We start from the raw sequence: 27,848 nt of genomic DNA, 5'->3' as shown, positions 1-27,848 counted from the left end.
GGCAACCCTGACCCTTTGCAGCATCTGGAGCCAGGGAGGCTTCTACGTGGCCTGACCAGACAAGCACTTTCGAAAAACGGAGGCGCGTGGGGTTACGGGTGCCAAGGAGATGGCCTCTGAAGAAGAGGAAGAGAGCAGCGGCCAACTGTCGCGGAGACTCACAAAGGTACGGGCTGAGCCTTGTGCCTCGGAAAACCCTGGCGGCGTCCGGGAGAGCCACCTCGGGCTGTGGAAACAGAAACCAGGCTCGGTGGGCAGGGACGTGAGCAGTGAAAGGAGGAGGCAGAGACAGGGAGGCCACTATTTCCACAAGTTTTTGAGCAGGAATGGAGTGGGCTGGAGAGCACCCAGAGGAGCAGGGTGGAGGGAGGCTGGGGAGTGAGGGGGGAGCAGGGGAGGAGGGAGGAGCCTGAGGGGAAGAGGCCTGGGGCTGGTCTTGGCCAGAGGAGGTCCAGCTACCTGGGCAGCAGGAAGGGTGGGGGCTGTGCACGCAGATACTTTTTGGGAAATCCAGGGACGCAGTGTGCCTTCTGTGCCGGCCCCCGCCCCCGGCCAACCCTCTCCCAGGCTTGCTCCCAACACAGGAGACAACGGGGGAGCACCGGTTCGGCCCCCCAGCCCTGCTGAGCAAATGAATGCGTGAATAGCGGGGAGCTGAGGACTATGGAGAGAGGGGGCCAGAGCGAGGTAGAAGAGCGGCTGTGTAGGGAGGCAGAGGAGGGGAGAGGGATGCGGGTGGCGGCGGCTGGGGACAGTGTCCCTGTCCTCGGGGGTCAGCAGCGTGTGTCCAATGGGGCGAGGCTGGAGGGAGTGGTGAGTGAGGCAAGGTCCGCAGCCGGGTCCACAGGAGTAGAGGTTTGGCCGAAAGAGAGGCAGGGCCGGTGGGGCAGGGACTACGGACTTTGCGCCCTGGGAGGGGACTCCTTTCCCACTGCAGGTCCCTGCGCGGCCTTGCCTCAGCCCAATTCGGCACTCATGCTCCTCTAATTCTCACCACCGGACTGGGAGGAGATGGAGCTGTGCAGATGGCCGGATTGGTGGTCTGGTATCACGGGGTGCGGGGCCTCCTCAGGCCTCTCTCTCAGGGTCTAGTGGCTGTCACCTCCCCAAGGGACTGTGGGCCTCACCTTCTCGGCCTTGTCTGGTCTCCAGCAAATTCCAGCCTGGAGGAGAGGGCAGTCCCGAGAGTGAGGAGTGGCAGAAGAGAGCCAGCACAAGGCCGGTCTTTTCCCTGCAACAGCTCGCTGTGAAGTTCAATGTGGTAAAGAGACTAGGGAAGCCCAAACAGGGAGGGGGCGGGCACTGGAGCCCCCACCTTGCCCCTCCTCCCTCAGTTAAATCCCCTTGCCCCACCCACTCAGGCTTTCCTGGCTCTGAAAATAGAATTCCCTCCCCTGGAATCTCATTGCCTCCTCCTCCTTTAAGGGCAAGTTCAGAGGGCCCCTCTTCCTACCTCGGCTGCCCTCTGCCCGCCCCGAGCTCCCTCTTCTGGTTCCCAGGGTGCTGGCAGCCACATGTCCTGACGGAGGAAGAGGCTGCAGGCTGGAGTCACTCTAATCTCCCTGAGGCCTCTCCAAGGTCTCAACCAGTCTCATCCAGGGCTGACTGTGCTGAACCTGGATCTCCAGACTGGCCCTCTCCCCAAGGTCCAGATTGGATCACTCCACATCTCCACGGAGAATGTCTGAAAGACACCTCAATCCTGCGGTGGCCAGACAGATTTCTGGGTCTTCCCCCACCCCCCTCGCTCCTTCTGAAGCCGTCCACCACTCAGTGGAAGCCACCCTGTTTGCCAGTAGCTCAAGCTAAAAACCTTGACGGTATCTTGGCTTTTCTCTCCCTCCCACACCCACGTCCAATCTGCCAGCAGGTCCAGCTGCTCCGCCGTCAGCAGACATGGGGAGCAGAGCTCCTCTCCCGCCTCCACTGCTGTCCAGCTGGGCACCTTCCCCTTGGCCTTGATTAGGAGCAGGGCCTCTGTACTGGCCCTCCTTTGAACTTGCCCCTGTACTCTCTTCTGACCCAGCGGGGAGGGTATAAGCACAGAAAGCAGCACTACTGTTCCCTCTCGATGGCATCTCCTGGTCCCCTCTAGTCCTAAAGTCTTTCAAACCTACAAGCCTTAAATGATCCTGTCCTGACCTGTCTGATTTCACCTCCCACTGTTCTCCCAGTCACACTGTTCTCACTTCTTGTAGTTCCCCAAACATTCCAATCATGCTCCTGCAGGGGGGGGGGGGCAGGGGGGTTGCCCTGGTTGGATTCCCAGCCTGAAGATCCCTCCCCCAGATATCTTCAGGTCTTGCTCCTTCACCTCCTTTAGATCTTGACACTCACATGGCCTTGTGCGTGCCTACCCTGTACATCCTTGTTAAAACTACTAATCCTGACTTTCCCGAGACCCTTCCCTGCTTTATTTTCCTCCATGGGCCTTAGGTCACCTAACATAGGATGACTTTTACCTATTATTTAATTACCTGCCTCCTCCTTCTAGAATGCAACTTCTAGGAGGGTGGTACCTTTTCTGTTATTGTTTTCCCTGTTCCCTGGGACAATGCCAGGCACATGGAAGGGACCCAACAAACGTTACCTGAGCGCCTGTTGGGGACTCAAAACACTGCACTGAGAGTGGAGAGTGAGCAAAGCCGACCAGGTCTACCAGCCCACGCCGCAGACCCGCAAACTCTGAATTACAGGGCATGACCCTGCCGGGGGAATCCTTAGGAGGGAAGACTCGGCTCCACCGCGGGGGTTCCGGGGTAGGCTCTGGGGGTGTGCAGGCTGCACAAGCTTCTCAGGCGACTGAGTTAGGTGGAGGGGGTCACTTTCTGGTCGAATGGGCTCGGCTGAAAGGAACGCTGTCCGGGAGGCCAGAGGACTGGTTCCCACAGCACTACTCGCTCCCGTGACACTGGCCACGTGTCCGAGTCCCCTCGTAACTTAGTTCGGGCCCGCCACGGCATCCCCCACCTCGGGGTGCGCCCCGGGCTCGGCAGAGCGCAGGTGCTGGAGGGTGTTTGGAGAGCGCCGAGCGGACGGTCAATGAATGGAGGAATGAGCAAATAACGGGGCTTCGGCTAGAGCAGGAACTTCAGCGCTCACCAGGAGGCGGGAACTTTCCCGAAGGCTTCCCCAGAGCCCGGGGCGCGGCTGTTTCGGCGGCCGCGGCGCGTCGGGCCGTAGGCGAAGCGGCTTCCCGGGACTGGCCCGCGGCGCGGCCACCCACCCGGCGGCCCCGCCCCTGGGGCCCGGCGGCTGTTGCCGTGGCGACAGACGCAGCCCAGCGAGGAGGGGCGGGCCCGGGCACGTCATTGCCAGCGCGACGCGGGCCCGCGCCTCCCGCCTCTTTCGGGGGCGAGACCCTCGGGCCGCCTCCCGGTCTCCACCTGTGCGCCTCCCCCGCCCGCCTCGGCCCGCGGCTCTGCGCCGGCGCGGTGCCCGCCGGGCGCGCGGGGAACCCGGGGGCGCATGCGCGGTGCGGGGCCCGCCGCTGCTGAGGTGCCGCCGCCGCCGCCCGTTGCCGCCTCCCCGCCGGCGAGTGTGTGGAGCCGGAGCCGAGGGCCGCCGCCGCCATGGGGGTGAGTGAGGCGCGGAGACGAGACGAGCGGGCCGGGAGCGCGCCCCGCTCCCCGCGCCCCTATTGTTCCTTGACCCCCCCTCACGTGACCCCGACCCCCTCCGGCCTCACGTGACCCCCAGCCCCCACATGACTCCCCCTTTCGCAGTGTCCCCCGGCCGGCCCCTGGGAAGCCCCCGGCCCCACCCCCGCGCACCCCGCCCCTCGCCGGGCGCTCGCCGCTACCTTCCGCGCTGACCCGCTACCTGGGCCGCCCCCATCCCCCCGCGCGGACCCGGGGGTCCCCGCCGCCCCACGGCCGCCCGCTCCCTGACTGTCGCCGGCTTCGCGGCTTCCCGCGTCCTAGGCCGGCCCCGGCTTGGGGGGCGTCGAGGCCCAAAGAGAAGGAGGCCCCCAGCCAAGGTCACGGACGGTGACCGGGGAGCCAGACCCCGACCCCGGGCTCCGCATCCCCTCGCTCCCCGCTGCGCGGCTCCTCGCGGGAGCCGGTTCCCGATGCTGCCCGGAACCTCGCCGCCCGGCCCCCGCCCCCCGGCTCCCCCCGCTCCCCCCGCTCCCCCGTCCAGCAGCGGCCTGTCTCGGCGGCGGCCTCGATGCGCGGGGCGTCCTTGTTGTTACTTGGCCTCTCCGAGCCTTGATACTGCCGCCGGCTTGGCGAGGGGAAGCCGAGCCCGGGCCGGATGGGGCCCCGGTGCATCGAGACCACCTGTTCCGTGCGAGGCAGCGCCGAGGTGCAGGTGACGCCGTCCCCGGCAGGTGCTGATAGCGGGCTGGGCAGAAGTTAATCGCGGGTTTCTGCGAATTCACCTCCTTAAGTCCTAATTAGAGCACCCTCGGCCGCCCTCCGGGAATGCGGGCGGCCCTCCCTGGCACTGTGTGAATGTTAGTTCTTACATGGAATTTCCACCTCCTTAGGGAACCCTGCTGCCTCAATGCTAACCCATCTTCGCCGGCTGGCAGCACGATGTTGTGCCAGGGAGGCCACCTTTCGGAGTTTCCTCAGCTGTGTAGAGCGGATGCTTGGCAGAGACGTGGGACTGAGTGACAGAGAGGATGTGAATAGAGAAATAGGTGCCTCCTAAATAGTGGCTGTTATTGTGGCCTGCATGCCCAGCCCTTGCTTTAGGCAAATAGATTTGTGCTATGTTTAATCCCTGCTGTTATTAACCTAGATTCCTCCAATCAAATAGTTATTGACTACAGTCAACTTGTTAGACAGAAGTAGTTGCCTGATCCATGTCAAAACATGTGGTCTGGGTCAAAATACAGATCATGGTGTTTCAGTGAGAACTTTTGGTTCAGTTGGAAAAATAATTTAGTAAGTAAAACAAAAACAAAAGAAAGTAAGTTTGGGTACTTTGTACTTATCTACCAAGAAAGAGACCGTTGGCATATTTGAGATTTGGTGAAGGTCCCAGACCCCAGCTCTTGCTGAACGGAAATAAAACCTGTGTCCTATTAGTAAGTGTCCACCCAGCAGAGCAGAAAACAAGAGGCTGAGCTTGCCATTCTGGTCGCACACGTCTCCTTGCTTGAGCTGAAGGCGCAGGCCTCAGACCCTGCTGCTCTTACTTCCTTCAGGGTCCTAAGTTGTTGCTCATGTTTGTCAGGATGGCCCCTTCCTCGCGTCTAGCCTAAAACCCACTGCAAAAGAGAAACATGAACTCTCCTCCTGAAGCAGAACTGGAAACCACTCTTGTCCTCATTCCTCACAGGTGGGGACTGTGGAGTCCCCTCCTCTGTCAGGAAGTTCCTGTGTCTTGTCTCCGTGTCCTCGTAATCACCCTGCAGCAGAGGGCCCTGCCCCACCTAACAACTTGACCTCAGGGAGGGAGGACATCAGGTGGAGCACCACTCTTCAAAATTCCTTGCAGCCACGCCTGTGTTGTCTTTCAGGCATAGAATTTAAGCTCTCCAAAGACAGGTTCTTTCCAGAACTTGGATATTTTGTGGGATGGAAACATTGACACTGAAAATCTAAGAGATCCAGATCCCTTTTATGAAGATCCTCCTGCACTGGCTGATGTTTTTGTTTCTTGATCTCATTGTGCGGCCCCTCACAGTCTCGGAAGTGTGCATGCAAACTTGCCGTGGGAAGGGACGGGCTGCGTCTCACAGCTGCATGTGAAAACCACATTTCTTTGTGCTTTATAGCGACAGGGCCGCGTCCATGCTGTCAATGTAGTGGAGGGGGCATGGGCCCGAGGGTCCCCCTTGGACTTGAGTCTTGGGTGATTCATTGAGCAGTATGGCCTGCTCTCTGCTGACCTCTGGGCACACATTGGCAGGTAAAGCAGATGGGGCTTCTGGCTCACGAGCACATGGATGGTCTGGTGGGCATGGAGGGAAGAGATATTAGGAAGACCTTTATGAGAAGACCATTCCCTGGCCCTGTGAACTGGAAACTGCCTTGTCTTGATTTTCTCATCAGAAAAAGTAGGTGCTGAATATGGTAAAGAGCAGAGTAGATTATCTTCATTAAAGCACTAGCAGGGTGTCTCAGCTGAATGGGTCTTTGGAAATAGAAGTCCTTACTGTCAAGAACCAATTTTTTGACTTTTCATTGAATATTTTACTGTTAACACTTATTATTTGTACATGGATATTAGGTTCACTGAATATTCTGTTTTTTTTTTTTTTTGTTTAAAGAATTATTTATTATACAAGAACCGGGGTACAGGCCAGATTTGCGGGAAGGTGAGAGGAGTCACCAGAGACAGAGCAGGGAACAGGCAGACTGATGAAATACACTGCTGAGGGGAGAAGCGGGTGAGACAGGAGAGGTCTGCCGCGCCATGTGGGACCCTTGCTGGCTGGACGGGATCGAACCGCTGCTGCAGAGGCTGTGGACAGCTTCACAGCACTGCGCTCAACCACCTGTGCCACTAGGGGAGGCCCTGAATATTCTGTTTTATATTAGCAAAAAATCAAAGCTAATAACAACAAATAACAAATAACAACAACATAACCAGGACCCATTCCACCTCACTATCCCCCACCCCAAACTTCTGTTCACTCTGCTTCCTGGATAGTTATCTCTTTAGAAACTTGCATGGGCCTTTCTGGGTGAAGTCATCCCTTGTCACCACTCATTTGACTTCTGATCAGGCTCAGACAGACCACCTGTGAAGCCCTCACTTTCTGCCCTCGGTCTGGTCTTCTGGCTTAGCTAGCCCCTCCCCCTAAGGGTTAAGGCAGTTGGTTCACAATCAAGTTGTTAGGTGACTCTGGGTGAGCTCCAGGCAGGCCCTGGATGGTCTTGGGATGCTGGGCTTTGATTTTAGAAACAAGAAAACTATGAGAACATGTTTTTTGTCCTGGGAAAAATGGAGACCAAAGTGATAGGAAGGAGAGAGGTTGGATTTAAGTTTCTTTTTTTTTTTAAGATTTATTATTGTGTGTATAAGATTTGGGGTGTAGGCCAGAGGTGTGGGGAGGTAGGGGGGTGAGAGGATACACCAGAGAGAGTGGGGAGCAGAACAGGCAGACTGAGTGAAACACACAGTTGAGGGGAGCAGCGGGCGAGACAGGAGAGGTCTGCTGCGCCATGTGGGTTGCTCCCTTGCTGGGGATCGCACTCAGGCCATAGTGGTAATAGCACTGAGACTTAACCCCTAGGCCACCAGGGGAGCCCTGGAATTCAAGTTTCTGAGTCATTTACTGGGTAAATTGCTTTCTGGAGCCACACCCCTTTTCTACTCTGCTTTTTGAGCACCTCTGGGTTTAGGGATACCTGAGGAAGCTGTGTGTCCATATAAAGAGCTTTCATATCTGGCACCGGTACACTGTGTCCTTCTGTCCTCAGCAGCCTTGGAAGAGGTAGGCATGGGTAGCTCCATTTTAGCGATGAGGGAATTGAGATTCAGAGAAACTGAGTGAGTTGCTGAAAAGAGATTAAATAACTTGCCCAAAGTCACACAGCTCTGGAGTGCAGAAGCTTAGACTCGAATCCAGGTCTCCCTACTCGAAATCCCACTCTCTTTATCATATGAAGTGCCTTTGGGAAAGACACTTAGCCACAGTGAGCTTTACTCTTCACTCCGCTATTTCCCCTCTTAACGAGCAGAGTCTTCCCGGTCCCCGCGGGACAGTCTTACCTCCCCGAGGCATGGCCAGGCTAATGGGAGCAGTGGGAGACACTTCTGGTGCGCGCAGGGTTTGAGGGAGGGCGGCCCCCTGTCCGCCCAGCCCGCTGCAGCCCTGTGTGCTGGCTGTGAGGCGCTTAAGGGGCTCTTTCATTGTCTGCAGCCCAGCGGCGGCCCCCTCGCCTCACTCTGAGGATTGCCTGGCTTGCCTGCCTGCCCTGTGCCCATGAGCCCGTAAATCTCCTGGAGGCCCAGGTCGGCCTCCTGCTGCGTGTGCTTAGACCAGGTTTCACTGCTCGCCAACCAGAGTCACACTTCCAGCACTTCTGGCCCTTGGCTCTGGGAGGTGGTAAGAGAGCCCGTGCAGGGAGGAGGGGCCGCTGGGAGCTCAGCCGGCCTCTGACCTGTCCTTGCAGCTGCTGCGTGAGGCCCGCCTCTGTGCCCGTTTTCTTGGGGATGGAGTTGCTCTCATGAGCCGTGGAGGGGTGGCTGGAGGAGCAGTTTGGCCTCACTGGAGCAAAGCCCCTGCTCTCTCTGCCCCGCTGAGCAGCCCCAGAGGGCCTCTTTCCGAGGCGTCCCTGTTCATGCCCCAGCCTCACCAGAGACGTGGGGCTCTGGGTGCGGCCCATCATGTCAGCCTGCCAGGCTGGAAGGGCGTTGGGAAGTGTGTTGTTGAGGGTCCACCTGGAGGCTCTGCGGCCCCGGCCTGGTCTGGGCTGGGCCAGGGAAGGTCTTGGACACTCATGTAGGTTCTCAGGGCGACATCAGCATGTGCCCGGGGGAACCCAGCCCCTGGAACTGTTCCCTCTGCTGGCCACTCCCCGGGGAGCTCTGAGCAGACACAGCATCCTTTTGAGCCCCCGTTTCTTGTGTATAAAGGGAGGTGATGGTTTCTGCCCTGAGAATTGAGTCAGATGATGTACTTGAAAGCACTTTGAAGCTGTTTCTCTCCCTGCTGTCTTGAAATCCAAATTCCCAGAGAGAAAAATGGAGGCTCTAAAACTTGCATGCAGTAGAAAGGCCCTACTCTGCCCCCACCTCCCAGCCATGTGAAGTCAGACTGCTCTGGGCACCCCCTCTGGGAGACGGGAAGTTGCAGTGCGCAGACTTCGCTAGTGGGCAGCAGGTGGTGGCGGCTCCCAGGCCTGCTCTCCGCCCCAGCATCCTGGCTACTTGAAGTGGAGAGAAGCAGGGTCTGCCCTGAGGAGGTAGGGGGTGGGGGGGGATTATTTTTTAAATTTATTTATACATAGAAGAACTGGGGTATAGACCAGAAGTGTGGGAAGTGTGGGGGGGGTGGGAGGGCGAGAGGATTCACCAGAGACAGAGTGGGGAGCAGAACAGGCAGACTGACTGAAATACGCTGCTGAGGGGAGCAGCGGGGAGACAGGAGAGGTCTGCTGTGCCATGTGGGTAGCTCCCTGGCTGGGGATCAAACTCAGGCAGTAGTGGTGACGGTGCTGAGAATTTAACCCACAGGCACCAGGGAGGTTGGGGGAGGTGGGGGGAGGGTTTATCCTGAGCCAGTTTCCCAGCAGCTGCTCTTCAGCTCACCCTTTCCCAGGGCCACGGTGTGAGGAGAGGTGGCAGAACGCCGGGGCTCAGGGAAACAGGCTGGGGACAGATGAGCTGGTGTCCTGGCAGCCCCTTCCCGACTCGGGTGGATGGGCGAGCACCTCTCTGTGTATGTGCTGCTCTGGCCGTGCTTGGGAGTAAGGACGAGAGCTGTCATCTGGGGCACACACGCTGTGTTAACCCTCGAGGGCAGAGAGCGACACTGGAGTCATTGGGAACCCACTCAGGAGGCTGGGGGGCGGGAGTGGGACTGTGTCTTGTCCGGAGATCTGCAGGTTGTGAAGAGCAGAAAGAGGGTTTGTACAAACCTCTGGGGCCTGAACTCTTTTCTGTGCTACCAGCGTTTCCCAAGAGGGTGAGAGGGGCCATTCCTGAAACTGCCATTAGCCCCACATTAGCTTCAGAACTGGCTCTGCCTCGATGGGCACAGGTACAGGCGTTGTGCAGGTAAACTCCCTCTGCTCTTCCCCTGCTGCCTGTGTGCCCTGCATCCCGGCCTGCCCGCTATGTGCCAGCACAACCTCAGTCCCTGGCTGAGCCCCCAGGGCCTTGTTGCTGCCAGGTGTGCACTGTGCCTGCCACCTGTTGGCATTGGCCAAGCGGTGCTTCTTTGGCACCCTGGTCTACTTAAGCCACAGTGCTGTGGCCTTATCTTACAAAGGGGGCTCAGATCCCAGAGGGGCTGCCCCACAGGCCAGATTTTTGTCTCCTGGAAAAGCTGAAAGATCTTTGAATCATGGCACAGTATGGAACAGCGGTCAGCGCCACCTCGGATGGCGCTCCTGCCCGGAACCCGCCCGTTAGCAGGCGCTTCGGAGTAAAGATTCGCCTCCCCCCAGGGCTGGGCTCGCTGCCACATGACGTCCCCTCGCTGGGTCCTGACAGTGACCCAAGATCCTGAGTATTAGGAAGCCGAGACACGAGGCTCCCCAGGTCTCCCCTCCTGGAAGTGCTTGGGGCTCCCCACGCGACCGACCGGTGTGCTGCGCTCAGCATGGCAGTTCCCGGGCTGAGGGGCGCCTGTCCCTCCGCGGGAAAAGCCAGACTGTTGGTTGGTTGGCCGCAGACTGTGCAGCCAACTTTGCTTTTCCCTGTTTTTTTTTTTTTTTTTTTTTTAAGATTTATTTATTTTATTTATACGAGCACTGGGTACAGTCAGAAACACGGGAGGGTGAGAGAATTCACCAGAGCTAGAGCGGGGAACAGAACAGGCAGACCAACGAAATGCACTGCTGAGGGGAGCCGCGAGGGGCAGGAGAGGTCTGTGCGCCATGTGGGACCCTCGCTGGCGGGAGCCGGGGATCGAACCGGCGCTGCAGAGGCTGCAGGCAGTTTCGCAGCCCGGTGCTCAACCGCTGCGCCACCAGCGGAGGCCCTTGCTTTTCCCTGTTGCAGAGGAAGTCGAGCAAAGCAAAGGAGAAGAAGCAGAAGCGGCTGGAGGAGCGAGCAGCCATGGATGCCGTCTGTGCCAAAGTGGAAGCCGCCAACAGGGTGACTCTTCCCTCCACCCCCACCCCCCGCCCCCAGCCGGGGCTTGGTTTTCAATTTACCTTCTTTTGGCGCCACCCTGCGGCGGACTGCGTTACTGCCCGCCGCGCGGGGGCGGGGAGCCGGGGCGGGGCAGCGGCTGGCCCAGGTGTGCAGGACCTCGGAGGTGGCTGCTTTTGTGGGTCTCCTTCCCCGTGGAAGAGGGTCTCCAGGAAATTTTGTTAGGATTTTGCATTTGGGGGAGGAAATTTCCCTGGTAAAATGTGGTGTAATTTTCTCATTTATTCATTTAAACATTTGTTGACGGCACGTCGGGTACCAAAGGCAGTGCTGGGGTGGGGTGGGGGCCGGTGTACAGTTAGGGGAGAAGCCGGAACCTCAGCCCTGGATGGGCCTGACTGGAAGCAGACGCGCCGGGAGAGTCTGGTCATCCTCCCTGCCCCCATTCCACATCCCGATTCTTGTTCTTTGATCCCGCTCAGCGAGCAGGTACATTTGTAAGGATGTGGGTCAGGGACGCGAATCTCCGTTTTGGGCTATGAGCACAGTTGGGGGTTTGTTAGAAGTACCAGGTGGATCAGGTGGCCTCCTCCGCCTCTCCTTTTGCCAGCAGGGGAAGCTCTTGGGCCGCCTTCCCAGAGCCATGTGGGCCTGCGTGCACCCGCCCCCCCCACTGCTGGAGGGAGAGCCTGCACCCCACACGTGTGTTTGCGCCACTCCTCTTTCTTTTCCTTCCACAGCTCGGGGACCCCCTGGAGGCTTTCCCGGTCTTCAAGAAGTACGACCGAAATGGGTGAGCGCTCTGCATTCCTGTCTGCGGAGTCTGTAGGAAGTCACTTTTCCGCAGCCCCAGGGTTTCTCCTTCTTCTTTGTTATGAAAACAGCGGGAGCCGGGCGCCCTAGAGAACCCTGCTCAGGGTGCCAGGGCCTCTGTGCCTGGACCATGGCCAGTCTCACCGGGGCTGATCCGCAGCTTGTTGTTCTCTCCACACCAGGAATCAGAGCTGACACAGACCCCCTCCTTTTGTTAGGGGGAAGCTGAGGCTCAGATAAGTTGAATGAGATTTCTGAGCTTACAGGGTTTCTCCTAGTAGCTGAAGGACTTGACTTTCCAGTCCACTGCGCTTTCCCTGAGTATGTGGCATACTTTTTTCCCTTTTGTATCCAAAAGAGCAGGTTTTTTATAAGAAAAGGGAAGGAAAAGACCCATGCACAGATACAGTTGGGCAGAAATAGCTGCCCCTGAAAGTGGTAGGTTTAAGAAAGAGACACCTGCGCGGCACAGGCGGGCAGGACAGCTGCCGAGGCATAACTTAATATTAAAGACTACTCGCTGGCTTTGTGACCCTGGACAAATGAACCTCTCTGTGCCTCAGTTTTCAAATCTGAATGTGTCTGATAATAGTGCCTGCCTCGTGGGGGATGCGGGGGGCTCATCAGGGAGACTAGCTGGAAAGGCTTGCGCCTGGAGCAAGCTTAAAGGTAGGTCCCCAATAGCTGTTACCACCAGTTGTTATTACTAATCCCATTCATCAGAGGATCTGGATTAAAGCCCCCCTGCTCTTTCTGTCCTTTTGGTTTATAAAACAGGAGGCAGAATCTGTTTTACAAAAGTGCTCTCGGTTGAGGAAAGACGGGTTTATGGTTTCAGAGCATCACAGCCGAGGCTGTGGGTTGCTGGGCTTGTCACTGTTCCGGACAAGTCGCTCATGCTCCTTGAGCCTCCTGTTTCTCTATTCAGTGGAGCGGGGGGCACACTTGTGGGGTGCCTTTCAGGAGGAAAGAGAAGATACTGAGCTCTGGATTATCAGCTGTGCAAGTGTTTTGAAAGTGACAGGGAGAGCCAGGAACCGCGCTTTGAGGTGGGGCAGCAGGGACGCCTTTGCCCCTCTCCCGGAGGCTGACTCCTTAGCGTCACATTGACATGCCCGCCTTGTGTGGTCACGTGCTTTACACGTCGTCATTCAGAGACCCTTGCCATGATGTCGCCTGGCCCCAATCTTCCTATTCCCCCAACTTGCAGACACTGTGGCCCCCTTGGGCTCCTTTAGTGCCTGGCATTTTGTGTGATCCGTGTGACTGTGATTTTCCTTTCAAGTCCTGAGCTCAGATGGATGGAGCGTTTATCTGGCAGGCTGGCCTCTGGAAGCAGGGCGGTGCTGTGGGGGCACGTCTCACTGCTCCGTGACGAGCACTGCCCAGAGGCTTGTGTGCCAGCCAGGTCCTAACTCACAAGGCTCAGCCCCTGTACCGCTCCCACGGTGCCTGTTAGTGGGGTGGGGTTCTGGTGCGAACCTCGCCTAGGGGTCCTGTTGAAAGTCCCCTTCATCTGCGGTTGTGGGGCACTTTGAAGAGGCAGAGTTGCTGCTTTAGTACTTTGAGGGTGTGGTAGTATCTAGAAGGTGTGATTTGCAGTGTGGCTGAGGGCTTTAACCATAATGTACCTACATTCCATTTAGAAGTAAATAACAGATTAAGATTCCTTAACATGGGGGGGGGGAAAGGAAGGACTAGTGTCAAAATAAGGGGGGGGTGCAGTTGTATGGGGAATATAACCAAAATGAAAATGCATACATTGTGCAAAGATGAAAAAAGATGTAAGAATTATATAAAATAAAATACTTAAATTAAAAAAAAAATTCCTTAACGCCTGTGACAGTCTTTAGGAAAATAGAGCCTGGGTTTGGGCCCATTCCACCCTGTTTGATGAGCCACCAGCACCCCCTACTATGTCCTCATGGATGGGCAGGCAGGGCTCCTCAGAGCGGGGTATGGACTGTGGTCTTCTAAAAGTGCCTGAGGTCACCCCTGGCTTCAGAAGGTGAGATTGGTAGATAGGAGGTCCCCAAACGTCCTTCAGACATGAAAGCAACGGGAAGAATGCCTCTAGCGGGAACTCGGGGAACCCAGAAGACTCTGTGTTTCTAACAAGGTGCAGAAGAGAGGTTGATGAGAGCAGAGGTGGCAGAGAGGGACAGAAATTTACAAAGTGCTGAGTCTGGCAAGGGCAGGGGCAGGCAGGGAATGGGCTGGCGGGCCTGGTGGGTGGCCGGTGATGACAGTTCCGTAGTCTTGTGGAAAGGCCTGGGGCAGGCGTTGGCGCTGGGCCTGCAGCTGCTTCCCAGCATCCTCTTCCAATTTTCAGGTTAAATGTCTCCATCGAATGTAAGCGCGTGTCCGGACTGGAGCCGGCCACCGTGGACTGGGCCTTTGACCTGACCAAAACCAACATGCAGTCCATGTAAGCCCCGCCGGGAGGGGAGGCGTGCCCTTCCCAGGCTGCCTTCCTCTCCCAGAGTTCCTTTGATGGCCCGCGTTTCTCAGGTATGAGCAGAGCGAGTGGGGCTGGAAGGATCGAGAGAAACGGGAGGAAATGACGGATGACCGAGCCTGGTACCTCATTGCTTGGGAAAGCAGTTCCATCCCTGTCGCCTTTTCTCACTTCCGTTTTGACGTGGAATGCGGGGATGAAGTCTTGTACTGGTAGGGAGCCAAGCCCGGTGTTGGGAGGGGGGGCTGAGGGGGGGACAAACCGCGCTGCTCTAGGCTCTCAGCGGGCGCCAGAGTCTGCCGGGCCTTCTGTGTCCTGGGACTCCCCTGACTAGCCCGGCAGCCCCTGCACGCCCGCCCTCCGCTCAGCGCTCTGCTCTGCTCCCCTCTGCAGCTACGAGGTGCAGCTGGAGAGCAAGGTGCGGCGGAAAGGCCTGGGGAAGTTCCTCATTCAGATCCTGCAGCTCATGGCAAACAGGTGAGGGTACCCCCGAGGAAGAGGCTCGTCTAAACCCTCTCAGTAAGGTGCTCCCCGTACTGCTGAGTCCAGCTTTCGGCTGAGCCCCACAGGGCGTCACGCGCCTCTGGGCCGCTCTTCTCTGCCTGCGTGTGGGCGCCGCACTCAGGTGGTCATGCCCCCCCCACATCTGGTCAGCTGGAGGCAGGGAGGCCCCGTACACCCTGGGGCCACATCAGGTAGGTCAGGCTGACGATGCTTTGCAGGGCAGGCAAGTGAGAGAAGAGCTGATGCAGTCTCTGTCTCTTTCCGGAAGGTGATCTCTCTGCTCTCTTCTCAGCACACAGATGAAGAAAGTTATGTTAACGGTATTTAAGCACAATCATGGCGCCTACCAGTTCTTCAGAGAAGCCCTGCAGTAAGGAGCTGGCGGCCTGGGACCCTCTGGGGGGTGGGATGGGGTGCCTGCCCCATGTCTCTGCCCGGTCTTGTCCCCCATTCATCCTGACACCAGCGCGCCCAGGCCAGGGGCCGTGGGTGTCGGGGCTTAGGACCGGCGTGGCAGTTTCCTTGCCTTGGCCCCAGCTGCTCTTGCCCCCTCACTGCTCGGGGTCTCATGCATGTGGTGGGTGGAGAGACCCCACTCAGGGAGCCAGGGAGGCAGCACCGTGACCCACCTTCCTGCCTGCCTGCTTGCAGATTTGAGATCGATGACTCCTCCCCCAGCATGTCTGGGTGCTGTGGAGAGGACTGCTCCTACGAGATCCTGAGCCGCAGGACCAAGTTTGGGGACAGCCAGCACTCCCACGGGGGCGGGCATTGTGGCGGCTGCTGCCACTGAGCTCCCACGCCAGACGCGCTCTCCTCAGGCCTGCCCTCTGCCCCGGCTCCCTCTCAGATGCCTCAGGTGCCCTCAGAGCTGCGCCCTGAGCACACAGGAGCCTGGGGAGGAGAGGTCCGAGCTTCCCTGCCTCTTCTCCTGAGAGAGCCGCTCAGCGGATGCTGAGGGAGGCGCCACAGGCCCACCATGAAGGACTGCGGCTCTTGGCTCCAGCCCTCAGGCGTAAGGTTCCCTGACTTCTGTGCGCTGACAGCCCCCCACACACTTGGACAGATGGAGTATTTATACCCACCTTTAGGAGAGTCCTGGACACCTCGGTGTGGGGTCTGACTGGTCCCCAAAGAGGAATGGACTCAGCATAAGATCTGACACAGAGCCCTGCATCTTTGTGGATGGAGACTGTGGAAGTGGGGTGCTCTTTCTACCTGTGCTTTTATGGACCCACAGTTAGGCTGAGTGGTCCAGGGGACCAGCCTGCTCTGGAGGAACCTCCCACCCTGGCTGGCAGTGCAGGGCTGAGGGCTGGGAGCCGGTGTGGTGGGGCTCCCTGCGCCTCGGGGCTTTTGGACTTCGCTGCATCTCAGCTTGACTTCTTGATCTCCTGGCAGTGACTTGAGTTTTTCACTCACTGACAGAAGCCAGCGGTCATGTCTGTCCCTCTCCCACTATTGCCCTGGCCCTAACCCCACCCCAGATACCTCCATTCCTGCTCTCAAGGGGGGAATAACATCAGGGAGCCCCTTGTCTTCCCCCAGAAGGAGCCCCCTGGCATGTCTTATGTCATTTCCCCACCTATCTTGGTGCTTATAGCTCTCTGAGAATGGGGCACCCTTCCTCTGCAGAGAGGCCCAGCCAGCAGCAGGCCCCACTGCCTGCGCCCCCCCCCCCCCCAGCCTCACCCCTCGCTGCCTCAGTGAGGCACTAGTGCCACTGCCCTGGCAGCAGCTCAGGCTGCAGCAGGACGCCTCTTGGTGCCCCCACAGCTGCTTTTCTCTCCGGTGGCGCCGATGGCAGCAGGCTGGGGCACAGGCAGGCCTTCCCCATGTGTGGGACCGAGGGTGTGGGCTTAGAGCACAAACTCGTCTTGATCTCTAGACCTTGTTCCCCCTCCAGGGAAGAAAATGACCAAATCCTTGCCCAGGAAAAAGCACCTAACGCCTCCCCTCCGACTTCCTTGAGCTCTGCTTAAGGGCTGTCTGGAAGGGTCTAGCCTTTGTGCAGTTGCTCTCAGAGTTCTGAGGGTCCATCAGACCTGCGTCTGCTCATATCTGCCCTCTGCTCCAACTCAGGGGTCTGTGCTGGTGGAACCCCCAGGGCTTCTTGCTTCTGACCCACATTCCTGCCTGTGTAGGGCCTGTGGGAGGGGTCTCCCCCCGCCCCCCCAAGCAGCTCTCACTGAGTGCCCCGCCTTGCTCTCCACCCCGCCAGCACTGGACACGGCACTCCTCAGAGAGGGCCTTGCAGCTTTACACTGGAATCAGTCCGCCTTTGCCCAGACCCCCGGCTCCTGGAGGGTGGCACCCTAGGGGGTTTTAGACTGCCAGGAGGGCGGGGGTGGGCTCCTTCCAAGAATCAGTGGAAAGACAGAAGCATGTTCAGGAAGAGTTTCCCTCTGAGCCCTGTCTCAAAGGACACAGAATGATAAATATTTATTGTCTTAGATCATGGATTTCTGATGCTTCTCAAGGGGACCAAAAGGCACCCCATCCAAAAACCCATGTAAGGTGAGTTTGGTGTATGTCGTCTCTCTCTAGCCATCGGGCCCCCCTCCGCCCACTGACTGGAAGATGGGGCGCTTCCCGAAGGGCTGCTCCTGAGACCAGTAGGGCACGCAGGGTAGCCTACGGCCCACAGGCCCCTGTGGGTGGTGAGCCGCTCCTTCTCAACATCAGTCTTTGCTCCCCCAGGTCTTGGTTTTAAGAAACATGGCAGGCCTTTTGTACCTGGCTCTTGTTTGTTGTTTGGGGCATGTTCAAATATTTTTAAACACTTCTTTTTTTAGTTGTATCCACCCGATTTCAGGTTATTTTTGTTGTCGAACGTGTATGTGACATGTGTAAAAGTTTCTTTTAGCCCTTTGTTTTTTTTAGAGGAAACTTTGAAGATGAAACTCCTTGGTATATATTTTTTTCTTTAGCTGATTGTTATCACTGGCATCAAAGGGAAAATGGTCTCTTTTTGCATTGGTTGTATTTGTAAGTCACAAATAAAAGACAGTTTGCTCAGCTGCTGGCATGTCTTCCTGATGCCAGGGTACCCAGACTGGCCCAGTGTGGGTCCTAAACACTGCGGCGTGAGCTGGGCAGGCCTGGCACCCCCATCCTGTGAAGGAAGCCCTCGTCCTGAGAACACCTCAGTGTCTGGCGGGAGCACCTGGAGGTGGGAACTGCCACCCAGTGCAGGTATTCGTGCCACTTCCCGGAAGTCCTGGGGATAGATTTGCTGTCTGTGACCAAATGTACAAACCAGCGTCCTGTGGGAGTAAAATGGGCCAAGGTGTCTTTTCCCCTTTGACTTGGGTTGTGCAGGGTTTTCTTTCTCTACTAAAGACTCCAGTGCCCCCTTCCTTCCATTCAGAAGACAAAGGCTCCACAGAAGGGCAGCTCACTTGGGGAGCAGGGAGACTCTGGCCCTAGAGTGTGAGGGGGGCAACAATCCCTCCAGACCTGCCCAGGGGAGCTGGAAGGAGAGGCAGGGATGGGCCTCATGCTGGGCCTCACTGGCAGGTGGAGGGCGTCCGATAAGGACACAGGGTCTGTGCTCTGGTGGGGTCTTGACAGGAAGGGCAGGCTGGGTGTTGCTGGCCAGTGTGCATGAGGTGGTTCCACAGCTCTGTCTTCATTTTGGGGGAAGACTTAAATGTGTTTTAATAAGTATGTGCTGGGTCCCTGCTCCGTGTCTCAGGAAAACTCCAAAGGCCTCCGGGGAAAGTGAGACACGGTTCACAGTACAGCTACGGGGCGTCCCTCCCGCGGCTAGGCCAGAGAAGAGCTGCCGTGGCCTTCAGCACATCGCAGCCCACTCCCCCGACTGCCAGGTTCGCCAGGAACAGCTGGAGCAGCCACTGTCTCACCTGGGAGGCTTCCCGTCCTTGGGAGGGGAATCCAATGGATTCCTCCTGTGGCAAAATTCCCCTGGGTTCTTTGTTCCTTGAAGGCTGTTTGATTCCCTGGTTGGAATTTGTGGGAATGGCGCTCCCTTTTCAGCAGGGCCACCGTTGCGCCTGGGCAAAGGGCCGAGTACAGGAGAGCGGTAGTCCGAGCCGGGACTCAGCCCCTCCATCCTCCACCATGGCTGCCCCCAGCTGCAGCCTCTTTGCAGGGTGGCCCTTGCTGCGTGAATAGCAGTGTCTTCCCTTCCCAGCAGAGCCCGAGGGGCACTGGGAAGGGAGGCGGCTCCCCAGTAGGATGAACGCTGGCCACGAGCAGTTCTGACTGCCAGGCTGTGGAGGCAGCCGGCTCTCATATGCTGGCTGACCCAGCGTTTCCTGCTGCTCCCTCTCCAAGGGCAGCAGAGGCCCTTCCATGCAGCCTGAGGATGAGGCTGTGGGGCCCACACGTCGTCACTTGGCTGAGTCTTGGTGTGAAGCTGGCATTTGGTGAGTCCCTGCTTTGTCAGTGTGTGCTGGGCACCATGGGATGCTTGTGCCTCTACCAGTCCTTTTTTTTTTTTTTTTTTTTTAAAGATTTATTTATGCATACAGGAACTGGGGTACAGGCCAGAGCTGTGGGGGGTGTATGTGAGAGGATTCATCAGAGACAGAGTGGGGAGCAGAACAGGCAGATCTGCTGAAATGCACTGCTGAGGGGAGCAGTGGGCAAGACAGGAGAGGTCTGCTGCGCCATGTGGGTAGCTCCCTGGCCGGCCAAGGATTGAACTCTCGCTGCAGAGGCTGCAGATAGCTTCACAGTGCTGTGCTTAACCCCTTGCGCTACCAGGGAGGCCCTCCACCAGTCCTTACAGCAACCTGTTCCACAGGCGGCGGGGTCATTCTCAAATGTGGTCTGAGAGACCCCGAGTGGAAAGGAACTTGCTCAGGAGCCTGATGGTGTGGCCAGGTGCTCTGGTGCAGGGCCTCTGGCCCTGGGATGTGGGAAAACGAGGAATGGGGAACTTGCCCTGGGCCAGAGACACAGCAGAGGTCGGGGCCCGAAGGCAGAGAGGGGGTCCTCTCGGGTTTGGAGTTGTGACTCCAGGCGGGGTGCCCAGAGGCGGAGGGGCTCTGGCTGCAGTGCCACACAGCAGGGTAGGGGTGAGGCGAGGGGCACTGGTAAGCTTGGTAAGCTTGGTTTGCAGCCAGAGGCTACAGCAACCCCACAGGCTTAGATGGCCACCCTCAGGGTGGGGAGGTCTTGAATGTGACCTGGGTGGTGGTGTGGTGTGGCTGGCCTTGGGGTTGAGTGGGGCCTGGGGAGCAGCAGAGGGTGCTGGTAGCAGTCGCAGTGGAGGGTCTTCTCCAGGCATCCCAGTTGGTGACTTACGCTCTATACTTCTTGGCCCCCAGACAAGCCCTTGGGGGTCTGTGTCCACCATGACAACCTGACAACTTGGGGGATGGGGAGGGGAGGCCTTGGTGGCCCAGTACCGCCCTGTACCACAGGGTATGACAGAACTGCTGTCTGCTTGCGTGCTCTCCTCTTAGTCATATATGACCTCAGACTGTGGGTTGTGGACTGGAAGGGGTTAACCCCCACTCAGCTCCCAGGGGCATCCCTCAGCCCACAGCCTCCCTGTACCTTGGTGTGCATGCAGACCCCTGGGGCGCCCTGGCTGGGACAGCTGTGTCAGGGCCACTGGTCAGCCGCCCCGGGAAGCGCTGAACCCCACTCTAGGATCTTGCTGTCCCTGTCCCACTTCCACCACCTGTTCCAGATCAGGTTTCCCAAATCTGCCCTCTTCCTGTGAGGCACACCCCTCCACCGCCCCTTTATGCTGCTGGACTTTACAGGAAAGGCTCACTTCACAGATGGGGAGACTAAGGTGCAGGCCGGGGAAAAAGCATCATTGACGGAATCCAGAAAATCGGTTAGACTGGCACTCTCCCCCGCCCTTTTTTGGGCCCTCCTCCTCCTGGGGGCACTGAATCCTTCCCGAGGCTCCACTGGGCCCTCCTGCTGCTGCTCCCACCCAGGAGGGCCAGTCCCCACAGGCTGGTGGAGAGGTCACAGCTGCCCGCCGTGAGAGGTTCCTTCACGTCAGGGTCTTACAGTTTTGGGTCAGATGCTTTGGGAGGTGGCAAACTCCTGTGCTGGGGGTGGGTAGGGGGCAGCTGAGGAATTCATACTGCTGGTCCCTCCCCAGCCTCATAAGATCATGTTTGAACAGAGCAGCTGTTGAGCCAGAACCTTGAAGGACAGGAATCTGGGCTTGGGGTGGGGACACCCAGTGTTTCTCTAGCCGATGCATGGCCAGTGGGGTCTGGGACTCTGGGGCCTGGGTTGTGACACTGGTCTCAGGAGGTGGGACTGTTATAGGGCAGGGAGAGGGGCAGCCCAAACCCCGCAAACCTGCCTCTTTTATATAGGGGTCTGCCATCCGCCGCATTAACCCCAAACATGAGACTTTAATGGAAGGAACTTTAATACAATTAGTGAACAATACAGGGAAGGCAAAGAATCTAGTTTCTAAATGAAGCACCCAAAGTGACCCGTCCCCTCGTGGGTAAAACTCCATCCATATGGGATTGGCCCAGAGCAAGGCCCCAAAGCCTGCCCCAAGTCCAAAGCATCTTCCAGTGGGGACCCCCAGAAAAGGGTCAGAAACAACCAGACAAGCCCGGAAGGAAAAGAGCAAAATTAAAATCAAGATAAAAGCTGCCATTGTCACCTCCCCACGGGTCTCACCCACATCTGTGTCACCCCGTCCACGACCAAAAGGCAAGCGCAGTTTCTTCACATGTCTCTGGGCTCCATGCGCCTCCTCCAGGTCTTCTTCTGGATCTCCATCCTGCTTCCTTCCTTCCTTAGTTTCCTCTGCATCCTCTTCTCTTCCTGCTCAGCTCCACCCTCCCTTGGGTGGGGCAGGGAACCTAAAACCTCCCCCTTTCCTGGGGACCCCCCTGTTACAGGACCAGCTCAGTCACCCGTCCCCAGGGTGGGAATCAATTCCTGATGTCGCATTCAGGGAGGAGGCATGGGCCCTTGCCCCTGAGCCAGGTGCCCTAGCAACGTGAGTGGGCGGTCCCTGTGGGAGCAGAAGCTTCACCCTTACAGGGAGCGCAGCGCTTGCCCAGGTGGACGCTTCTCTGGGTCCCTTCCTCCCAAGTGGCAAACATCCCTTATTGGACCACCCTCCCTTGTTTACTCCAGTGCCATCTTGGAAAATGTAGCAGAAAATAGACTCCAAACACCTCTTTTCCCACCACCACTGTGTAGAAAACACCGTTGCTCATAACTTGTGGGTCCTTCCAGACCTGTCTCTGTGCCTGAATATTCTCTAGATGTTTTTTCTGGTGGAGAAACAAGATCATGTCACATGTTGTTTCGCTTGCTTTTTTTTCTTGTCTGTTTACAAACGTTTTTAAGTGCAGTGGAACAGACACGCAGAGAAGTACACGCATGGCTGTTGCTGGGACCCTGGTGATGGTGTCATCATGGGTGGTGGGGGGACACCCCTATAAGCAGCACCAGAAGCCCTTTCTCCTCTCCCAGTATCCCCACTAACTGCTCCTTCTGCCCCAGTAGTTCCGCTTGTTGTTGTTACCTGTGATAGAATTGGGACCACTCAGGCTGCCCCTTGTGTCTGCCTTGCCTATGCAACATGACGATTATGCTTGTGGGGACCCTCTACAGCCCTCTGTGTTGCAGCTTCAGTTCTTTTCCTGCTGTGGTATAGTGTTTCCTCACATAACCTGGCCACATGGGTGCTCATGTAGCAGGACTGTCCCTGGGTTGGGGGAGGGGTGGGCTCCTGCAAGGCTGGGGAACAGCAGGGGGTTGGTGTTAAGCCAATAGACAGGCCTAGCTGTGGCCCCGCTGGGCTGCATCTCACCAGGCTCTGCTCCTCTGCCAGAGAAGGCACATCAGGGGCTGCAAGGAAAGCACCTGACAGAGCACAGAGGTCCCTGTGCCTCGCACACTTCTTTTCCTCCAGCTGCTGGTGAAAGAGTTGAAGGTGTGGTTCCCAGGGAGTACCCAGGGAACCACAAAAAGCCAGTCTCTTCCAGGCCTCCTGCCTCCCTGTCCTCTAATCTGGAAGTTACTACTTTGTTCACAATCCTCACCAAGTCCCAGAGGGTAGCAGGGAGGTCCCTGTCTGTTTTTCCCAGGACAGGCAGCTGGCCCCAGGCCTCCCAGGCCTGTGCCATGGCCCTTGGGATGGATGGAGGGAGTTTAGAAGCATCTGTCCTGGGCTGTTGGCCTGGGCCCAGGGCAGGGTGAGGGCAGGAGGCCTGGTCCCTGGGAGTGGGCCTGGTCAGACTGTGAACAGGTGAGGGCATGGGGGAGGGCTGGAGAAGGGCCCTGGGTCACTTGGGGTCTGGCAGCCCATTTCTCAAGATGCTCAGGCACCACTTGGAACATTCCACCTGGGCCGCCTTTCCTCCCTTGCCCCTGGGCACTGAGGTTTCTCTCTAAAGCGCCTATTTTCCCAGCCCCACCACCCCACCCCACCCCACTCCATGGGTGCTTTGATGCTGTTGACCATGATGTCAAAACTGGAATATCTGGAAACTATCTCCAGCAGCTTGTGGTGGGTGAAAGCATGGGCTTTGGAGCAGATAGATCTCCTCTGGAATCCTGGCTAGGCAGCTTGTGGCTACTTGACCTGTGCAGGTTATCCAGCTCCCAGGCTTATTTCCTCATTTGTAAAAAAAAAAAAAGAAAAAGAAATCATAACATCTTTCTTATGACATTGTTGTGAGAGGATGGAATGAGATCGTACAGGTTAGGCCTGGTTCAGGGGCTGGCCCCTCACCCCATTTCCTGTTCACTTGCCCACAATTTGCACACGTTCTCTGAGGGTCTGGTGTGAGCCAGACACTTAGCAGTCCAGTGAACCCACACAGGATCTGCCTTTAGGTGGCCCTCCTAAGGGATGGAGACCGATCTGAAGGTAGTACTGGCACGGGGGCTGTAGGCAGAGGGCGCCAGGCCTGGGGTGACCAGCAAAAGCTTCCTGCCGCAGTGCCACCCCTCACTTCCTATCACCTTGTCACTTTCAGTAGCTTCTCATATGCTTGTTTATTGTCTGTTCCTTCCCTTTGCCAGTTCTGTATTGGGGAATCTGCCCACTGTTCACATGTAGAACGGTTCCTGGCACACAGTAGGGGCAAGTAAACATTTGTTTAATGAAGAGCTGTCATCAGTAAGTGGAGGCCTGGAAGCGGGGGTTGGCATAGGGAAAGAGCAAGATGAGAGTTGAAAAGTTTCTAGGTAAAAGGTAAAATACAAAAAAGCAAAAGACTTGAGGAGGTGAAGGGACATTCAGACAAAGAGCAAAGGAAGCAGGGAGGAAGGCGTGGAATGTGTGAGTGAAGAGATGAGGTCTTAAGAGTGACATCCAGGGACTGCACTCTGACTGGTAAGCAGTGGGGAGCACTGGGAAATTTTAAAGCAACTATGACTTGGTCTGATTTATGCTTTAAAAAAAAGGAAGGGGGCCTCCCCGGTAGCGCCGCGGGTTGCTGATCCCGGGCCGGCCGGGGAGATCCCCACATGGCGCAGCAGACCTCTCCTGTCTCTCCCGCTGCTGTGTCTGGTGAATCCTCTCACCCTCCCGCCCCTGGCCTGTACCCCAGCTCTTGTATAAATAAAATCTTTAAAAAAAAATGGAAGGAACGGGAGAAAGAAGGAAGGCGGTTGCCAGTGCGTGAAAGCTGAAATTGCAGAGGGTGCTGGAGAGGCGAGTTCGCTTGCAAGATGAGTGCCGGCCCGACATAACACGGAAAGGCCGGGGGAGACACGGCGGGAATTCTGAAGAGGGAGACTCAGGGCTGTGAATGGAGGGAGGCGTCCAGAACGCTGCCTGGGTTTCTGGCTTATGTGATTGGTCGCCTTAGATGTCACTCACGAAGAGACTTCGTCTTAGCGGCGGGGCCTGGCTGAGAGAAACGCCCCTTTGTGCTCCACCCATCGGTGGTAGGACGGCATCGATTGGCTGTTTTGAGGAACGCGCCAAAAGCTGACAAGGCCCCCCCCCGCAGGCTTTTGCGTCACTTCCGGAACACTTCCGGGCTGTCCTTTCCCAGCCTCCCCAGCGCCGGAACTTCCGGCCCGGGTCGCCATTTTGACTTCCCGACCTTGGACTGCGCTGGTCGCCGTCTGCAGCCTGCTGCGTGCGGTCATGTCCGTGCTGACGCCGCTGCTGCTGAGGGGACTGATGGGCCCGGCCCGGCGGCTCGTGGTGCCGCGTGCCCAGATCCATTCCAAGCCACCGCGGGTGCAGCTTGGGACCATGGTGAGGAGCGGGGCGGGGAGGCCGGGGTGCGCGGGCCGCCGCGCGCGCTCGGCTCCGGGGAGACGGTGGCGCTCGCTCCCAGCAGAGCGCTTGCTCGGCGCGCAGCCTCGGGCAGACGTCCTCAGCCCCCTCGGAGCCCGTAGACTCGCCGGTTCATCCGGGCGCCTGAGGGCAGAGGGAATAATGGTGGTTACTGTTGTTAATCACTGGGGGAGGTGGGGGCAGGATCACCCCGACAGGTCTTTGTACTCCCCAGAGTGTGGGAGTGTTTAACCGCCTGATTGGAACTGTCGTACCTTTGCCTCCGTGGCAGAACCCCGTCCTGAGCGTGTGTACAGAAGCCAGGGTCGTGGGCCTTGGTTCGCGCAGGGCCGGGAGAGCGCTGCCGCTGAGGAGACGCCAGGGGTGGTCCTTGCGGCCGCGTTCGCTGGGTGCCTGCTGCGTGCGGTCTCGCTCCTCCTGCCAGCGATCCCCCCACGAAAGGGGCAGTATCGCCATTTCAAGGATGAGGGAGCTGAAATTACGTGCAGTGTATTAACTTGTCAAAAGTCACCTTCAACAGAAGGAACTTGGTCTCCGTGGACCTGGCAGTTGTGCTGTGATCTTAATGACGCTAGGGAACGTGGAAGCACCTTTAAAAAGTCTTTCATCCCCGGTCCCCAGGGTTGAGTAGCAGCCCTGGACAGGAGATGGGACGGAGGGGAGCTCCACTTTCAGATACTATGCAGGGCCCTTGGGTCAGCCTGCAGACCGCTTTAAAACGGTCTGAGTCCTCATTCTTGTCCCTTCACTTGGCCATCTGGTGATGGAGTTCTCTGTCCACCCTCCTCCAGGCTGCCCTTGCCCTATATCTGACTCTTCCCTTGAGACCTAGCGTGGCCTTGGCTCTGCTATGTGAGGGTGAATCTTAACTCCCTGGGGGCGGGGGGGGGGTGGCTTTCTGTTGCTCAGGCCCCGGGAAGCCTGGAGGAGTCCTTACTTGGGGGTACCTTCTTTCTTGTGCTGTTTGTAGGATATCGTCATTGGGCTCACCTCCTGCTTCCTGTGTTTCCTCCTGCCGTCGGGCTGGGTGCTGTCAAACCTGGAGAGCTACAAGAAGCGCGAGTGAAGGGGCTGTCCTCTTCCTCTCCCTGGGACCTGAGCACCGGCCTCTTCTGATCATGTCGCTGCATTCCTGGCCGGCCTCCCTGGATCATGTCCTTCAGTCAGTCACCTCTCCCGCAATCATGACCAATCGATTTCTCCATGGTGACGTCCTGGGACCACGTATATGTCAGTTTAGAAGGCCCTGCTTGGTAGGGCCCCCCTTGTAACAATAAAGTATTTAAACCCTGCTTCAGAAACTCAGTGTGCCTTTGGCCAGGCTCCTGCCTTTGATTCTGAGCTGAGGATGGTGCTGGGCAGGGGTGTGGAGGAGAGGGCCTGTCTGGGGCATGCCCCTGCTGGCTGACTGCCCTGTGGTGGGTCACGTGGGCCTCACTGTCCTCCCCGGAAGTGCTGCTCTGCAGGCTTTCCTGTGTTTAAATGTTTTCTGGCTTCTTGGGAAGACAACTTGTTGCCCCGAGGCGGCCTTTCTTCTTTGTTCCCTGTGGCTCCCTGGGTTGGGCCAAGCTCATGGCTCTGTGTGTGTCCCTCCAGGGCCAGGGCCAGCTGCCCCGGCTTTTCCTCCCCAGGGGGCTCTGGCCATTTCTCAGGTGTGTGTTGCCCCTTCTGGTCGTGGGGGCATTTATAGTAGCTTGCAGATTTATGTCAACTTCAGGGCCTTTGTGTTTCGCACTAATCCGTAAATGCTTGTGGCCTGACTGGCTGCCCCATCCACTGCCTGCTTCCCCGGTGTCCTCTATCCCCGGGGTCCTGCCCTCGGGGGCTTGGGGTACCTCCTGAGCTGGGACTGTGCATGTGAGGCATTCGGTGCTGAGCTGGAGTGTGAGCGCCGGTGTCTGGAAGGAATGCTCAGACCTGCTGGCTTCACACCAGAGGACGTGGCTTTAGCTTGTCTTTGCATCCCCTTTTGCTGGGTGACGAGGATGGTTTCTGGACAGACGCAGCTCAGTGTTCTCTGGCGCTGAGGCTGGAAGGACGCGGGAGCCTGGACAGCAGGCAGAGGTGCCAGGTGAGAGCTGGGGGGTGGCGCTGGGGGTTGGTGTGGGGCACATCTCCCAGCCCCTCCCTCTCCTGACAGGCTCTTGTTTCCTGATTCCTGTTGACGAACTGAATGTGGGCATTGCCCGCCCACCCTTTGTCTAGACTCCTGGCCTTTTGCGTGGTGGCTGGCGATGCAGGTGGGCCTGGCACCGGGATGCTGTGACGAGCACAGCTCCTGCCTTGGCTGTTTCCATGAAGGGTAGTGAGTCAGTCACCTGACTCCTAGAAAATCGTATTTTTTTTTTTTTATAGAGGCATGTTTTATTTGTTTGGTTGTTTGTTTTGTTTATACAAGCACTGGGTACAGTCAGAGGCGCGGGAGGGTGAGAGAATTCACCAGAGCCAGAGCGGGGAGCAGAGCAGGCAGAAGGACCGAAGTACACTGCTGAGGGGAGCAGCGGGCGGCAGGAGAGGTCTGCGCGCCATGTGGGACCCTCCTCCGGTGGCCGGGAGCAGCCGGGATCGAACCGGCGCCGCAGAGGCCGCGGGCAGCTTCGCAACCCAGCGCTCAACCGCTGCACCACCGGGGAGGCCCGAAAATCGTATTTTTTTGCACAAGTCATTTTTGTGTCTGGGGCTGGAGGGATGGCCTAGAACACTAAGAGGCATATGGTTTGGTATCTTGGCCAAGGAAGGGGGAGCCCACATGGCACTCAGGCTGGCTTGAGAGGGGTGGTGTGGGTGCCCACCTACCACCTGCAGAGACATCAGCAGCAACTTGGGTCTTGCTTGGAGCTGCTTCCTCCCGTATACCAGGGTTGTCTCCAACCCACCCCTCACTGTAGGAGACTTCTGGTGCTTTACCATCAGCCCCCAGGTGAGGCCGAAGCTGAGTGCCTGCTGTCCTTCCTCCCACCCCTGTCTCTGGGCCTGGTGGGTCCCTGGCTCTCTGGGGAGTGGGGTGATGTTCAGCCCCCAGGGTGAGGGAGCTGAGCAGCAGGGCCACTCCGATCAAGCCTCCCCTTCACCAGCAGAGGATGTGGAGCCGCGTGATCCTGCTTGGCTCGGGGCTTC

At 57.7% G+C, this 27,848-nt stretch overlaps 1 protein-coding gene across 2 annotated transcripts; it reads left to right on the top strand.

Moving 5' to 3' along the window:
* Nucleotides 1–3,496: 3,496 nt before the first annotated feature.
* Nucleotides 3,497–18,937, top strand: NAA40 (N-alpha-acetyltransferase 40, NatD catalytic subunit). 2 transcript variants are annotated; one of them, XM_037517800.2, is made up of 8 exons: nucleotides 3,497–3,578; nucleotides 10,633–10,728; nucleotides 11,466–11,518; nucleotides 13,871–13,966; nucleotides 14,050–14,208; nucleotides 14,390–14,473; nucleotides 14,793–14,870; nucleotides 15,152–18,937. In XM_037517800.2, exons 1-8 carry the CDS (start codon nucleotides 3,573–3,575, stop codon nucleotides 15,291–15,293), a joined length of 714 nt encoding a protein of 237 aa, XP_037373697.1. In that variant the 5' UTR covers nucleotides 3,497–3,572; the 3' UTR covers nucleotides 15,294–18,937. The 2 variants fall into 2 exon arrangements, with proteins under 2 accessions (XP_037373697.1, XP_054553565.1); XM_054697590.1 differs by lacking the exon at nucleotides 3,497–3,578 and adding an exon at nucleotides 4,250–4,333.
* Nucleotides 18,938–27,848: the final 8,911 nt, after the last annotated feature.

This window comes from Talpa occidentalis, unplaced genomic scaffold, assembly GCF_014898055.3.
Source record: "Talpa occidentalis isolate TD23 unplaced genomic scaffold, MPIMG_talOcc4v2.1 talOcc4.17, whole genome shotgun sequence".
NCBI classification, from domain to species: domain Eukaryota; kingdom Metazoa; phylum Chordata; class Mammalia; order Eulipotyphla; family Talpidae; genus Talpa; species Talpa occidentalis.
This window is presented reverse-complemented; position numbering and strand designations above follow the sequence as displayed.